Source organism: Dicentrarchus labrax, unplaced genomic scaffold (genome assembly GCF_905237075.1).
Source record: "Dicentrarchus labrax unplaced genomic scaffold, dlabrax2021, whole genome shotgun sequence".
In the NCBI taxonomy this organism is placed as follows: domain Eukaryota; kingdom Metazoa; phylum Chordata; class Actinopteri; family Moronidae; genus Dicentrarchus; species Dicentrarchus labrax.
Genome location: NW_026136707.1, coordinates 13,209,699 through 13,225,173, shown reverse-complemented (window position 1 = coordinate 13,225,173; position 15,475 = coordinate 13,209,699). Strand labels below are relative to the sequence as shown.

General features: G+C 40.5%; 1 protein-coding gene across 4 annotated transcripts in view; it reads left to right on the top strand.

Moving 5' to 3' along the window:
- The window catches only part of nbeal2 (neurobeachin-like 2), a 36,834-nt gene extending 21,619 nt beyond the window's left edge, over nucleotides 1-15,215 (top strand). For 3 of the 4 annotated variants that reach the window (XM_051407425.1, XM_051407421.1, XM_051407423.1), the window contains 28 exons: nucleotides 9-193; nucleotides 390-546; nucleotides 2,335-2,478; nucleotides 3,981-4,298; nucleotides 5,342-5,491; nucleotides 5,592-5,749; nucleotides 5,918-6,042; nucleotides 6,140-6,257; nucleotides 6,427-6,584; nucleotides 6,675-6,808; nucleotides 6,946-7,053; nucleotides 7,152-7,247; nucleotides 7,365-7,489; nucleotides 7,808-7,948; nucleotides 8,040-8,170; nucleotides 8,278-8,387; nucleotides 8,499-8,616; nucleotides 8,770-8,867; nucleotides 8,964-9,077; nucleotides 9,198-9,284; nucleotides 9,419-9,528; nucleotides 9,977-10,149; nucleotides 10,233-10,327; nucleotides 10,436-10,552; nucleotides 12,286-12,447; nucleotides 12,559-12,707; nucleotides 12,801-12,936; nucleotides 13,145-15,215. In XM_051407425.1, coding sequence (XP_051263385.1) covers nucleotides 9-193; nucleotides 390-546; nucleotides 2,335-2,478; nucleotides 3,981-4,298; nucleotides 5,342-5,491; nucleotides 5,592-5,749; nucleotides 5,918-6,042; nucleotides 6,140-6,257; nucleotides 6,427-6,584; nucleotides 6,675-6,808; nucleotides 6,946-7,053; nucleotides 7,152-7,247; nucleotides 7,365-7,489; nucleotides 7,808-7,948; nucleotides 8,040-8,170; nucleotides 8,278-8,387; nucleotides 8,499-8,616; nucleotides 8,770-8,867; nucleotides 8,964-9,077; nucleotides 9,198-9,284; nucleotides 9,419-9,528; nucleotides 9,977-10,149; nucleotides 10,233-10,327; nucleotides 10,436-10,552; nucleotides 12,286-12,447; nucleotides 12,559-12,707; nucleotides 12,801-12,936; nucleotides 13,145-13,252 — 3,825 coding nt within the window. In that variant the 3' untranslated portion in view covers nucleotides 13,253-15,215. The remainder of the gene's footprint in view (nucleotides 1-8; nucleotides 194-389; nucleotides 547-2,334; nucleotides 2,479-3,980; nucleotides 4,299-5,341; nucleotides 5,492-5,591; nucleotides 5,750-5,917; nucleotides 6,043-6,139; nucleotides 6,258-6,426; nucleotides 6,585-6,674; nucleotides 6,809-6,945; nucleotides 7,054-7,151; nucleotides 7,248-7,364; nucleotides 7,490-7,807; nucleotides 7,949-8,039; nucleotides 8,171-8,277; nucleotides 8,388-8,498; nucleotides 8,617-8,769; nucleotides 8,868-8,963; nucleotides 9,078-9,197; nucleotides 9,285-9,418; nucleotides 9,529-9,976; nucleotides 10,150-10,232; nucleotides 10,328-10,435; nucleotides 10,553-12,285; nucleotides 12,448-12,558; nucleotides 12,708-12,800; nucleotides 12,937-13,144) is intronic. The other variant, XM_051407422.1, reaches the window with a different exon arrangement.
- Nucleotides 15,216-15,475: the final 260 nt, after the last annotated feature.

The following is a 15,475-nucleotide window of genomic DNA, read 5'->3' as shown; positions in this document are numbered from 1 at the left end:
TGTTATAGCAGACCCCAGAAGAGGAGCTGTGCAACCTGCTAACAAACATCATCTTTTCCGTGCTGTGGAGCCGCAGTGGGGTGGATGGGGCAGAGGATGCGGTGTGGAGAGAGCGGGGACAGGTCTTTTCTGTCCTCACCAAACTGGGCTCCTCCTGTCAACTGGTCCGCCCTCCCGATGACATAAAACGCAGGTCAGTGACGAAGATTTCGAATGTATTTCCCCTCAGAGAACAAACACGTTGAATTGGCAGTGAAGGTGCCTCGCAATGGAAAAACAAATTGAACCACACCTTCAACTGTGTCACCTTTTGTCTCAGTATCCACAAATGTTTTCATGTCGTACTGGGGTGATGTATTCAAAGTCTGTTTGCCATCCACGTGTGCCAGTCTGTTGGAGATGATGCTGGAGTCGTCCCTGTCAGACCTGAGGGACGCCCAGGGAGTGTCTCTGCCTTTCTGTCCCAGTCTGGTTCGGCTCCTCAGGCTGCTGCAGGACTTCCTGTTTGCTGAGGGTACAGACAACCACACACTGTGGAGTGAAAAGGTATATCATATATCCCACCTAAAACATATGTACCACTGACACTTTATGTGGGGGCTTTGGTATCAAACAGCTATCTCCAGCTTGATAAAAGTCAGTTGACTGTGAAAATACCAGGGAAAATGAAGGAAATAAGCCTGATACTTTATCTTTTTATCAGCAGTATGAACTTACGTAACAGTCGCAGCCCAAATAAGGGTATGATATCATGTTTCAATTGTATTTACTTCCGCATCCATGTGTTTAAATGTTAAATCCTATTTTCTCTATGTACAAAAACATTTTGATACAACTAAACCTTATATATAATATATAAATCCGATATGTCAAAAAAGAGAAAAGTTTGAGTTCTAACCACAATAAAGCAGCCTGTAAACAGGAGATTATAAATCCTTTAAATTTGTTCCAGTGTTTATGGACTGCACTGGCTCTTTTATGTGAACATTTAATTTCAAAATAAAAGGCATATTTAATTTAATATGCAAAAATAATTATTTAAACACATGGGCATGTGTATGCACTTAAAACAACAGTTCAACCTTTTTGGAACGACACTTGTTAACTTTTTAGATGAGAAGAATGATATGAAATGTCCATTAAATATAAAGCTACTGTTAGCTTAGTTTAGCACAAAGATTCGGTTGCCTGGCAAACTCAGTGGCTGCTCTCAGCCAAGAAATAGTCCAGCACATAAAACCAACTTGTCGTTTTTAAACTTTAACATATTTATTAATAAGCTTTAGATTCCCTGGACAATATTTAGCATGTTTCTGCACAAACTGTACAGCTTCCATTTAAAACAGCAGTCAAATTGTATATATTGTATTGTATTGTGCTTTTGTTGATTTTGAGCAGAGTAGGTTCGCTGTTTCCACCTGTTTCCAGTTTTTATGGGAAGCTAAGCTAACTAGCTGATAGTTGTAGCATTATATTTAGCCAATCATACAGACATGAGAGTGGTTTCTATCTTCTTATCTACTCTCTTGGCAAGAAAGTGTATTTCGAAAAATGCTGAACTATTCTTTTACTTTAGTTTGTTGGGTCTGTAGTATATCACAAACCTCATCATGTTGTGTATCCTTTGTAAAGGATATCTTACATTAGTAAGACAGAAGCAGTCGTGTGTCTTCACTATCTCTGCAGTACTGACTACATACCAGTGCAAGTCAGGCTTACGTTTGCTTTCTATAAATACTCCACCAGTGGAATTTAAATTACTGATGAATTACAAATGCTCAGTCCTCAGAGCAACAGCCCACTTTTTCTTCAATGAAATGTCTTCTTGCCGAAAGCAATGCAGCAGTTTTCTGCAGTGACTGAGCTGGTAGCACACACTGTAAAACGCTTTATGCAGAAGAGTCATGGTTTCATTTGACTATAGTAATTCATATTTAGAATAATCATAATATAGGTTGGGGCTATGAATTAAACATAATAAATCTTTGAATGTCAGACAACATTGTCAGGATGTGATGATGTAATTCTGTAGATGAGTAAAGGAAAAATCAACAGTTATGTTGATATTAAAATCATCATAGTCATTTAACCCTTCTGGGTGTGGTTATTGTCGGTTACCGTCTTTAACGTCAGGGGAAATGTTCATGTCTTGTCTTACTGGAGGGAGGAGAGTTATGGTTGGGTGTAGGTAGCATCTGAATCACCCTTTTAAGTGCAGGTTAAGCTGTGTTTAATATACTGAATGGCTTTAGGTTGTCGTAGATGTTGCAAGGCGTGGAAACAGGTCTAGCCTTTTTGTTGCATCCTTTGTTAACAGTTGTTGTTGTATTGCAGATATTTGAAGGGGTGGTGAACCTGCTGGACAAGTTGAAGGCCTGGCACAGCACCCCTGGTAGCCCAGGCAACACCGAGCTGAAGGAAATGGCCCAGATAGGCCTGCGTATCATCACCGGATACATCCAACGACAGCACCCACCGGTCAGCTGCACCCACGACTTGTCCAGTCAAGTACACCAACATAAATGTCAAATATCTTTCACTCTACATGTCTTTCACAACCCAAACACCTGTAGGATGGAACTTTGCAGAAAATAAATTTAAAGGGGGTTTACAGTATTTAGTTAACTTGACAAGTGCACTCAGATAAAGCCAGTTTAGAAATACCAGGCCTTCTATGGGTTTCTTTTCAAAGACATTGCAGTCATTCCTCTAAGGGAGTGTTCTGTATGAAAGGGCAGCTCCTCTCAGAGTTATGACTGCTGCTCTTGCTGTAGGATTGTGGGATAGAGCAAGTGGTCATAAATGAACTGACCATAAGGCTTTCATCACATACTGCTGCTAGTATTCATTTCTAAAGTAGTGCAACCCCCCCTTAAGCTATTTGTTTTTCAAAATGTCTGGTTTGAAATAAATTACCTTAATTGCACCCTGACATCACAGCTGTGGATATCTCTTATGTCATAAATAAAACAAGCCTGGTTCTACTTAAGTTGAGTGAATATACAAATTAAAATAAAAGAAACATTGACATAGCTTTAATAATTCCAGTGGTGCAATGTATTTAAGTAAATGTACTGTACTTAAGAATAATACAATAGTACTTCAGATTTATGCTGTCTTATACTTCTACTACAGTACATTTCAGAGGAAAGTATTGTTCTTTATTTACTAAACCACATTACTGCATTACTTTTGGGATTTTTCAATAAAATATGATTGATGTTATAGATGAAACAACCTAACATATAAAATAAATAGCTCTACCTTGACAAAATACAGTATTAATTAATCAATATTATAATATATAATAATGTAACAGTCACAGTCTTTACTTATGAAAGCAGTATGGTATTTTTTACAATGTGGGTTTAATACTTTTACATAAATAAAGGATCTGCCTACTTTTTCCACCACTGATTAATTTCTCCTTGACAAGACGTTAGAAAGTAAGGAGTATAGATCCTAGTGAGGACTTGAAAACTAAGTAAAACACCAATACATAGGGGAGAGTGAGGTAAGTTGAGCCAAAGGGTAAGTTGAGCCACCCCTTGTTGCTAGGAAATGGTAAAAAACATTGATCATGTAACCAAATATTTAGGAGGAAGGCATCATTTCATGAAGTCTGTGAATGTAAAAACCACATGGGTAAAGTGGTTAGATATTTATATGTCTCGACTTACCCCATACACGGGGTAAGTTGAGCCACAAGACCACTTTTTTTTGGACATGCTATATAATCGAAACAGTTATGTTTACACTCATTCTGTTTGTTTGAAGGGATGCACAACATCCTGAAATATATGCAGATATATTAGTTAGCGACAAAACTATGATTGCCTTGATGTAGTGATCCTAAATATGAAAAATGGCTCATCCCACTCTCCCCTATACATGTTTGTTTATAATATCTCTTCATTAACTGTATGTATTGGCTCTCTGTTAGAAGCACAGCAAGTGATTTGCCTCTTGCCCCTCTTCAGATGTGTGAAATGGCCTACTTGAAGCTCCACTGCCTTCTCCAGACCATGTTGTGTCTGAGCTGGGAGGAGGTGTGCTTCCTGCTGGGGCAGTTGGGTGCCCCCCTGTGGCCAGGAGGTGTAATTGACAATTGTGGACATGCAGAGACTTTCCCCCAGCTGGTGCCTATTGTGCGGACGCTGCTTGACCAGCATGCTGACCCCGTCACCCTCCAAAACCTACTGCCAAACCTGCCCATCACCAATGGCAGCACCACCTTCGCCCAGGACCTGAAGGCTTATTGCCTTACAGCGGAGTGGCAGGGGTTTTACCAGCAGCAGGTCAGTGTTTTGGCTGACATTGTGAATTTAAAAATAGATGTCATTTATCTTATGTTTAGGGAGTCTAGAGAGCCTGGTTTCCAGTCTTTGGTATGACTAAGCAGGTATAATCAATGATCCACTCTAAGGTACTGCCGGCTCTGTTCTTTGTCACATTCGTGTACACTCAGGAGTTTCACAATCTTGTCTCCTGGTTTGACCAGTTACCTCCTGTTGGGTGGCTGAGAAATCTAATCCATATTTAAAATATGCTATCACAAGTTTAGAAAGTTGGAAAAACAACCCTAAACTCCCAGGTGTTTTCTAGCTGACCTTGAATGTATTTTGAGCAGAGATCGGTTTAAGCCTAAACTTGAAGCTGAGATATTTTATGAACAGATGCCAGACACGCTAACCACTAGCTGAGAGGTGGATTTATCATCGCTCTGTGTGACAGTGCATGTTCATAAATCTGTTTTGTTTAGATTACTTCTGTATACGGATCCTGCAATACATTAGCCTTTATGGCAGAACTTTGGCTGCCGTGAAAGTTTTGAAACTTGGCCCAGGCTGATATCTGAAGCATGTATGTCTAAATGTGTAAGTGTTTGCAATTCATGCAGTTTAGCCTATGTGCTTTTTATATGCACAATACAACTTTACAAATTTAGCATGAACTGGTAAGAAAGTAAGAAAAAAGGGATAAAGAAGCAGCAGATGAGTTTCAACAGTGCAGAAGTTGCAAAAAATATCTCTCTAATTTAATGAATAAATAACTAAAGGCAAACTGCTTTACATATTAAAAAATAATTTACCATCAAATCCTTAAAAAGGTCAAATTATGGCATGTAAGTGTAAACTTATCGAAGTCCTAATTCGAATGTAATTTTTATATACATTTATATGGTTTTCCTTGATTTTAATGATGATAATATAGGTATTTGTTTTGTTGGTCAGTCTCCAGGTCGGCATCTTACAATCAATGTTTTTGACTTTGTTGAGTTATCCTTGTAGGTGAATGTTTGTGTATTTTTGTTAAAGTCCTTCTGAAAATGTACCCCTAGGTTCGGCCCACCATGGAGCAGTATGAGCTGGACACATTTGGGAGGAGCCATGACATCATGTCTAATTTCTGGAATTCCTGCTTTGATGACCTGATGAGTACAGCCTTCAAACGAGACAAAGACCGATCAGACAGCAAGTCTAAGTTTCAGGTTAAAAAAACTTCCAGGCTTCACGCAACAAGCATTTTAATATAATCGCTTATAACAGCTAAACATGATCTGACATTTGTGTATCTTTGTGTGAAAGCAGGAAGTCATTGTGGACCCCTATCTGAAGAGAGTCAGGAGTGAGAACAACAGGTACCTCAGTTGGCAGAAGCAGAGCTCCAGCCAGCAGGGGGTGGTGTGGCAGCACTGGAGAGCTCTCCGCAGGCTTTTGACTAGTGAGAGAGGAGCATGGGCAAACAGGTATGACAACGTCTGACTTATGTTCAGTAATCTTTCTCAAAAGCTCTCCGACCAAGGATTACCTCTGAGGGGATAAGGTGCATCATCAGTGGCTGCCTTTTTTTCTAAGTTGTACAAAAGAATAAATACAAACATGTATCTGAAAATTCACTGTCCTAATTTTGACAGAGTTCAACCAGAGGTGAAACTGAAATTGTCCGGTGCAGAGACCTATTCTAAGATGCGTCTCAAACTTGTGCCCAACCACAACTATGATCCTCACGGTGATGCCAGTGCCCAGAGAGACAACATGGGTATGTCACTGGGTATAAAGATATTAACTGCGATCTTTTGTCATGTAGGCAATGCACAGTAACAGTGCACTAAAGTTGATGTTTTTGTGATTGTCAGGAGCTGACAGCCCTCGTAGCTCTGAACCCCTCCCATTGGCTGTTGCAAAGGAAGCAAAAGTGAGCGACATGGAGGATGATCAGTTAGGAGAAGAAGACGTCGTCTTTTTGGATGACAAGTGAGTCCAGTTTTGCATAACGTGCCAGTGTTTTCAATGGACCATAAACGCACAAAGCCACTTCACATGGACCAATCACACCGGCTTTGAAACACTTAATTTCTGGAATATTATGTCCCAGTTACAGTGCAGAAAATGTAAAAGTTTCAACCTTTTCTTATGCTGTCAGGGTGGAGGGAGAAGACGAAAGCCAGAAAGAAAAACTGGTTCTGTCTGAAGACTGTGAGCTCATCACCATTGTGGCGGTTGTTCCGGGTCGTCTGGAGGTTACCACACACCATCTTTACTTCTATGATGGCAGCAGTGAGAAAGAAGAGACAGAGGAAGGTAAGAAAATATGTGATCACGAACACCTAACTTTTTTTCTACTGTTTTTCAAAGGGTCCTTACAGAAATGAATAATATATGTGTCTTTAGGAATCGGGTTTGATTTTAAGAGACCCCTGTCTCAGCTCAGGGAAGTCCATTTAAGGCGCTACAACCTGCGACGATCTGCACTGGAGCTATTCTTCATCGACCAGGCTCATTATTTCATCAACTTCCGAAAGAAGGTGATGCACAGCTCAAATTGAACTCCTTCTTCTCTGTATTTAGAATGAGATTATGTGTTTTTTTTAAATGATGGGTTGATGTGAAACAAAGGCTTCTAGACTCTTAACTCTTAAATCCTTCCTGTCTGCCCTTTCAGGTACGAAACAAAGTGTACTCAAGGATCCTGGGGCTGCGGCCTCCCAACCTGTTTTACTTCGGCTCTCGCTCCCCCCAAGAGCTACTGAAGGCATCGGGGCTTACACAGGTATTTATTTAATACGGTTCTTTCCATGAATGCTGAGTTATTAAGATCTGAGTTGTGTTTATTGTGTTGGACCAATCTGATGTTGATGTGTTGAACAGAAATGGGTCTGCAGAGAAATCTCAAATTTTGAGTATTTGATGCAACTGAACACCATTGCCGGACGCACTTACAACGACCTCTCGCAGTATCCTGTGGTAAGTACACTCCATCTCCTTTGACAGTGTGCACTACTTATATTTATGATCCTTTCATGACAAAAGATGATGTGCGTGCTTGTTGTGGTTGTGGTTTTTTTGTGTGTCTCTCTTCAGTTCCCCTGGGTCTTGTGTGACTATACCTCTCCCATTCTGGATCTGGAGGACCCATCAGTTTTCAGAGACTTGTCCAAACCCATAGGTGTGGTGAACCCCCGCCATGCGCAGAATGTCAGAGAAAAGTAAGTGCTTATATAAAAATGTGATTCTGTTTGTTTGCAGATCAGTAGCCAACTTTTATTACTCAGATGTCACAAGCACTTCAATGGAGCAACAAGGATTAGGTTTCGAAACAGTCCAACTGACGATGGCATAATCAAACAAAATGTAATTACCTATGACAAGCAGGCTTTATGTTGTTTGTCGTACCCCACTGAAATGAATGAACAGTTGCTGCATGGAAGCTATGAAAGACTGGAGGATACATATTTTGGAGTAAAACATGCAAAACCATTCATTCTGATGCTTTGATCAATGAGCTTTTTTCTGTTTGTCACTAGATATGAGAGCTTTGAGGACCCAACAGGCACCATCGACAAATTCCACTATGGCACACACTACTCTAATGCAGCAGGAGTCATGCACTACATGATCCGCATGGAGCCATTCACAACCCTGCATATCCAGCTGCAGAGTGGCAGGTGGGATCGCTGACTAATGCATGATTTTTATAAAAATTTCCTGGTTTCCAAATTTTGAGGTCTCATATTGGTGCGTGGTGTCTTTGTTTAGGTTTGACTGCGCAGACAGACAGTTCCACTCGGTGGCAGCAGCCTGGCAGGCTCGTATGGAGAGCCCAGCTGACGTCAAAGAGCTCATCCCGGAGTTCTTCTACTTTCCAGAATTCCTGCAGAACATGAACGGTGAGGAAGACTTTACCTGTGTTGTCACATGTAAAGGTGATATACAAATTATATTAAAATATGTGTTTGAAAGAACCTAATGAATCACTGCTGCACAATATCTGTAGGCTTCGATCTGGGACGTTTGCAGATATCTCAGGACCCAGTGACAGATGTTCTGCTGCCTCGCTGGGCCACATCGAGAGAAGACTTCATCAGGAAACACAGAAAAGCCCTGGTAAGTCTACACAAACCGCCAGAGTCTTAAAACGTAGGCAGCCAGTTGTTGCATCTGTTTTCTAACGTACTGTATTAAGACAACTACTACAACTTGTATCTTAAACTCTAGGAATGTGAGCATGTGTCCAGTCACCTTCATGAGTGGATTGACCTGATCTTTGGTTACAAGCAGAGAGGCGAAGAGGCAGTAAATGCCCTCAACGTCTTCTACTACTGCACTTATGAGGGTAAGGAAAAAGGGAATATTCTGTCGTACTAGTGATGGACGAAACCGGCTAATCTTCAGCTCCTTATTTCCCATATTACTCAGCGTTTATGCATGAACAGTGTTTTTCTGTGTTCTTGTATGAAACTCACTCTTGCTTCCTGTTATTCTGCAGGTGCAGTAGATCTGGATGCAATTGCCAATGAGACAGAGCGTAAGGCTTTGGAAGGCATCATCAGCAACTTTGGACAGACCCCCTGTCAGCTCCTTAAGGTACAAATACCAGACTAATTCACAGCTACTCTTAAAGCTTTGATTATTAACACAATGCTTTTAAGTTCTGTTTATCATGCACCTATCTCCAACCAGGAGCCCCATCCTCCTCGTATGTCAGCTGAGAACGCAACGAGGCGGCAGGTCCGCCTGGACACTATGCCCCTGAATATCTTTGAGCAGCTCAAAAAACTTCGGCCATTTGTGGAGGTTGGTTCTAAAATACTAATTCTAAAAGTACTGTCATGGTCTCATTATTTTCTTAAACAAATAACTCGTATTGTATTTGTGTGTATGTGTGTATTTACCTGTGTTTGTGTGTGCCTTTAGGTGGTAAGTGATGGACTTCCTCTGGTCCAGGCAGTGGTACCAAAGAACCAGAATCGCTCCTTCATTATCCAGGGCTCAGATATACTGGTAAGGTTCGGCTGGACACTTTCACATATAAAACTCAACACAGCCATGACAGCAATAACGCAATTCGATAATAATGATAAGATTTGAATTAGTTGAAGTATAGTATTTTGTATTAAGACATTTTTTTCCTATAGGTAACTGTAAGTTCAAATGGGTTGATCGGGACACACAGCTGGCTGCCGTACGACAAAAACATTGCCAACTACTTCACCTTCACTAAGGACCCCACCATGACTAATCCCAAGTGAGTTCCCTCAGAAAACATACGCCCATGTGAAGTCTTTAGTTTACGCATTCATGCAACATCCCCGTGCTTTTTCTTTTTCTGAGAAATAACTATGAAAGCCACCATCATTAGCTCACTCCAAAGATGCATAAAATTGTCCTGACAGTTGGATGGAAGCAAAACATCTGTCTATCCTTCTTTGTGAAGCTTCAAAGTCTGTTTAATTAATTGAAATTTGGTTTAATGGATCTTCTTTTAAACTGACCTTAAACTTGGAGCACGTAAACACAAAATAAATCAAGATGAGAACCATTTGAACACTTGGTCTCACGCAGGTTGTAATTTGCAGATGTCATGACTTTTTTATGTGCTGATTATAAATCTCCTCCACATTTAGGCCACAGCTCACTCTCACTAGTTGTTTTAAACTTGCTTTGATCTTTCCAACCCTTGCTTTGTGATGCAGAACACAGCGTTTCTTGAGCGGCCCTTTCTCTCCCGGGGTGGAGATCAGTGCTCAAGTGCTGGTGGTGTCCAACGATGGCCGTCTGCTGTTCAGTGGGGGACACTGGGACTGCAGTCTCCGTGTCACCCAACTGGGGAAGGGCAAGCTGGTGGGCAGGATCTGCCGGCACATTGGTAAGCCCTTTTTGTTGTATGTCTATATATATGCTTTGTTTCAGTGTTACCTATTTATTTGTATTTTTGTTTGTTCCACAAAGACGTTGTTACTTGCTTGGCTCTGGATCTTTGTGGCATCTACCTCATCTCTGGTTCAAGGGACACATCCTGTATAGTGTGGCAGGTTCTACAGCAGGTAAACATTTTTACATCTCTCTATCTTCATTTTAGGCTCAGTCACATGCTTGTACCCACGTGAATGATTATTCGCTGCCATCAAAGTTATGGATTCTTTGCCCTTCAGGGTGGCTTCTCCAGCAGCCTGTCTCCTCGGCCGGTGCAGGTTCTCTGTGGACATGACCAGGAGGTCACCTGTGTGGCCATCAGCACTGAACTGGACATGGCTGTCTCAGGGTCAAAGGTCAGAGATATCACTCTCTATGAACAGTTATAAGCTTGATACAACACACACAATAAGTCTGTGAAATAGTGATAAATGTCATCACAGTTTCCCAGAACCCAAAGTGATGTCAATAAATAGATGTTAGATACTCAGTTTACATTAATGTAAAGTGAGGAGCGGAACATTTGTTCTAGTGTTAATCAATTTCTTACTTTTTATTTATAAAAAACAAAAAGCAAATGAGGAGCAAAAAAACAAAAAAACAAATATTCGTGTCATGGGTTATTCAAGTCAAGGAAAAAGTACCTCATATAAAAACTAAATATTGCACATAATAACATTATGAGAGATCTAAATAAACATGCAATTTTCCCACTGTTTTTCTCCCAATTTTCTTTGAAGTTGTATCAAGGAGGTCATCTATTTTAGAAGCTATAGATATTTAACAATATTGACAAAGAGACTGGCAGTGGGGCCTTTTTTCTGAAGCCAATGTTTTGTACAGGCCTTTTTACTTGCTGCCAGCAAGAGCTTTAGGAGGTAGGTATCATCCTTATGTACCTTACCCCATCAGGGTTGTGTCCCAGGGTTTTTGAAATGATTGTTGCCACTTCCTTCCAAAAATTCTGAATGGAAGGAAGACCAGAAGACATGAGCGTGATCAACCATGATTTCTCCACATTGCCTCCAGTTTGTTTAGGCTTCTGTTTCGGGGGTGATAAAAAAGCAAATTAAGTTTTTCCAACAGAAGTCTCTCCAAAGTTCAGGAGCTGGGGCAAGACGACTGTGGTTCCCAGGCATTCAGCCACATGTCTTTAGTTATTTCAATTTCCAAATCTTTTTTCCATCGCTGTTTCACATAGCCTGTGTCCTCACTGAGTGATGCCATGGTATAACTTTCTTACAAGACCTTTATTGCTTCCCGATCTATAAATGTATGAATAACAATTGGTGGCTCTTCTGAATTGGAAAATTTTACCTTTTTATAAAAATAATCCAGAAGCAGTACAACTATTTATCAATAATTTAAAAAGTATAGAGTGGTTGTAGAGTAATGATAGAAAGTATTTGATTAATCGACTAATCATTTTCACTCTATAGTAATGATAGAAAGCTTTCATGTTAGAAGACTTTTTTAATGTTCTCTGTCATACTGCTCAAGCTCTGTTGGTTTGTGTAGGTGTGAAAAATGTGGTTCAATCTCAATAACCACAATATTTTTTTAAATATTGCTTGGATGTTGAAAACTGTGATGTGGTTCATTAGAAGTGAGAATGTAATCCGAACCAGCTACAGGAAACAACACACGCACTTTTTCTAGGTATGAAGAGACAGATGTTGCCATCTTCTTGCCAGCAGTTCTTTATACCTGGAAGTCGTAATGTAACAAAATTAACCACAGTGTTATCTGATCTCTCATACAGAGCTATTTTTTTCATGTGCTCCTAACTGGTATTAAAATTAGAGAAAAGCTACATAAAACAGCTCTAGTTTTAGGGGCTTTACATTGATCTACTTCGACTCTCTTTGTTGCCAAAAGTTTCTGCATGACACGTTGCCAAAACTCCAATAAACTAGCTACTTGAGAGTCCATGTGTCTTTGGTTTAAGAACCCTGGTTTGCATTGTGGAGCTAAAACAACACACACACAAATGCACAAAAAGTAGAGAAAGGATTACATCAGAGAATAAAAAAAGTGTAGGTGTGATTGGATCTTTACTGACTCTCACTTTCTGTTCACTGTGCATCAGGATGGGACGGTGATAGTGCACACTGTCCGACGAGGCCAGTTCCTGAGAACACTGCGACCTCCAGGTGATAGCTGTGTACCTGCACAAATCTCTGAGCTCCAGGTGGGCATGGAGGGCCACATTGTGGTACAGACCTCGCTGAAGGAGCGCTCTAATAGAAAGGTACATTAACGCATACAGTACTGTGTAAATATAAACGCAGGCAGAAACACATGCTCAACAAAGTTTCTCAGCCTGCTTATGTCACTACCAAAATTCTGCTCATCCCTACAGGGCAAGTACTCCATTCATGTTTACTCAGTAAACGGTGGTCTGCTGTCCTCTGTTACCATGGAGGAGCAGGTGACTGCTCTTCACCTGGTGTCTGAATACATCATCTTGGGGACCATGCAGGGCAGCCTCCACATACAGGATTTATGCAGGTAAACATATTGAGAGCATAGTTTGCAGCATGCATTTAAAACTCTAAGTCTAAATGTTTGGTTCTTCCTTTATAACTCTTTTCTGTTTGACAGTCTGGACGCTCTGGTAACACCGCTGGCCTTGAAGGTTCCTGTGAGGAGTGTGTCTGTCACCAAGGAGTGCAGCCACATCCTGGTGGGACTAGAGGACGGGAAGTTAATTGTGGTTGGAGCAGGAAAGCCAGAGGAGGTGAGAAGCAGGACATCAAGTGTTTGTGAGATTCGGTAGTGGGGTGGTGCATGTTTGTATGTGTGAGTGTGTGAGGGGGGGGGGGTAACCATATGCTAAGTACTTGTTGAAAACCTGTTTTGTTCGAATGATAATTGAGCGTCTTTAGTCTAACATCTCTGTTTTAGTCCTCAAGGGAAGATTAACACGTTTACCCTCCTGTTCTCAGGTTCGCTCAGGACAATTCCCCCGTCGCCTGTGGGGCTCCACACGCCGCATCTCTCAGGTGTCGTCAGGTGAAACTGAATACAATCCCACTGAGAATGCTGGCAAATGAGATGAGCAATGGTGGAGAAATTCTGGGATACCTGCACAGCCAAGATGCTCGTCAGACTCAACAAGGCCTTCCTTCCTTTACATGCTGGGAAACTATCCTCCTCAGCCACTGATCTCTCTGAGAGAGCAACTATACACTGTGCACTTTTTTTTTTATTCTTGAATGATTTGATATTTTATTGCGTATTTGATTTACAGTTGTGTACTATTTTTAATCAGCATCATTCCAAAGAGTGGCCTTGTTTTGTGGAAGGAGAAGAGCTCCTTTTTGAGGTTGTGAACTGCTGTTGAACTGTATTGTTGGTGAGTCATATTTAAGGGATGTGACTCATGCTGATGCACATACAGCCTCAGAGACAGAGAGAAGTAACGCTGTGAACTCCACAGACTCCATGTTCTTGGCTTCTTTATTGTGAGAGGAACAGCTGTGATCCCTGTGCTGTTGAATGTCCCAAAGCCATTGTTTGGCAATGACACCTTCTTAAAACTCCTGGAAACTTGAAAACTACTGTAGATGTTGCTCGAGATTTCCATATTGCAATACTAGTAATTACCACAAGAGGGTTGACTGTGTAAAGAAAGACATGGGGTAACTGATCACTAGTGAACCAATGCTGTGTTGTGATCTTTAGCGGTCGTCATCAGGATAATCCTTGCACCAGATGTGCACCACAATACCACAGTATGTTATCTAATCAATCTTTAGGCTCTAAGCTATGTAAAACTGTTACAGTTAAAGCAATAACTGCTTTAATGGTCAAGTATGTGGAATACATTCACTTTTTTTATCATGATCGTGGAGCTTGGATGCAATGAAACTCAAGAGGAGAGCCTTCTGATGCCTTACACACAATGGAGTAAAGGCCTTTACAAATGTGTCTGTACTAGTTCTGTTCATCACATGACTGTATCCCTGTTTTATTTGATCTAAAAAGTGCCTTTTTTTAGCTTGTGTCTTGAGCCATGTATAAACACTGAATTCCAGTTATCTGTTTCTATTTAAAATCACTATATGTTACATTTTATCCCTGCTGATCAGATTTGAGCACACCTTACTACTCCCACTATGACTAAGATTTCGGATAGGATATTAATGAAATCTGTTGCTAGATGCACATACTTGCCTGTACTGGTATTGTGCTGTTTATGAAGCGCTGAAAACATCTGATGACTCTCTGAAACGCGTAAGCAGAAAGTCTGTGAGTGAGCTTCAGAGGAATTCACTTCCTGCCAGCTTCTTTTACTGTGGTTAGAACAAAGTAGTTGTTATGCAGTGTCATGATGGGAGAGACAAAGGGAACTATTTGGGCGAATGCAATACCCATAACATGGTGCACACATAAAAAAAATCACCTAGTCTTTGTAAGTGATGCTCAGAATAACCTTAAGTGTAAGTAAGTATAAAAGAAACTATATTTGAAATGTTTACTTATCAGTTCATCTGCTTTCCACCCTGGAAATACACACAATCAGTGCATTCAGCCTGTCTAAAACACATTTTATTCAAATTATACAACTGTAAGATGAGCTAAGTGTATGTAATATAAAGGAGTGTTTGCATACCGGTAAGTAGCTGTTCACATTTGATAATCTAGTTTGCTATTGTGCATACTGATATCGATTCGTGTAACACCACTCTGTTTTGCTCTTAGTGTTATGGATGTAATGTTTCACCTAATTAATCATGCAGAAACGCTCAGAGCCTTCAGTTTAATCGAAATGGAGGCTTCCTTTTAGAATTGGGTCTATACAATAACAGAAAGTAGGTTTAAGTCATACTGTATATAATGTGATGTTACTTGTTGTTCAGATGTCCTGGTTTTAGATTTAAAGCGACACAAAAAGCCTTAAATGAAGGCCAGCACTGCCTTGAATTTGGACTTGATCCATTTTTCTTTATTCACTATTATTTAGTCTTTGTATTGTTCTTGGAAGATGTTGAAAATACACTTTTTAAAAATCAAGCTGCCTGTGCTTCGTGTAACTTAAACATGACAACGGGAATTGTGGTCGTCTGTTTTCTCTCTCCGCTCCATAATTTGTATCTGAAGTCTTAAAGCTCTTCTCTTGAAATTTTCCTAATATGGCCAATAATTGTGACTGCACACTTATATTCAGGAATCCTCTCTTCTGTGAACCACAGCCATATCCTGAGGATGATCGCCCATTACTGAAAAGTGAGCTCTGATTCTTGTGTGTGAACCACAGCAGGAAGGAAACTGAT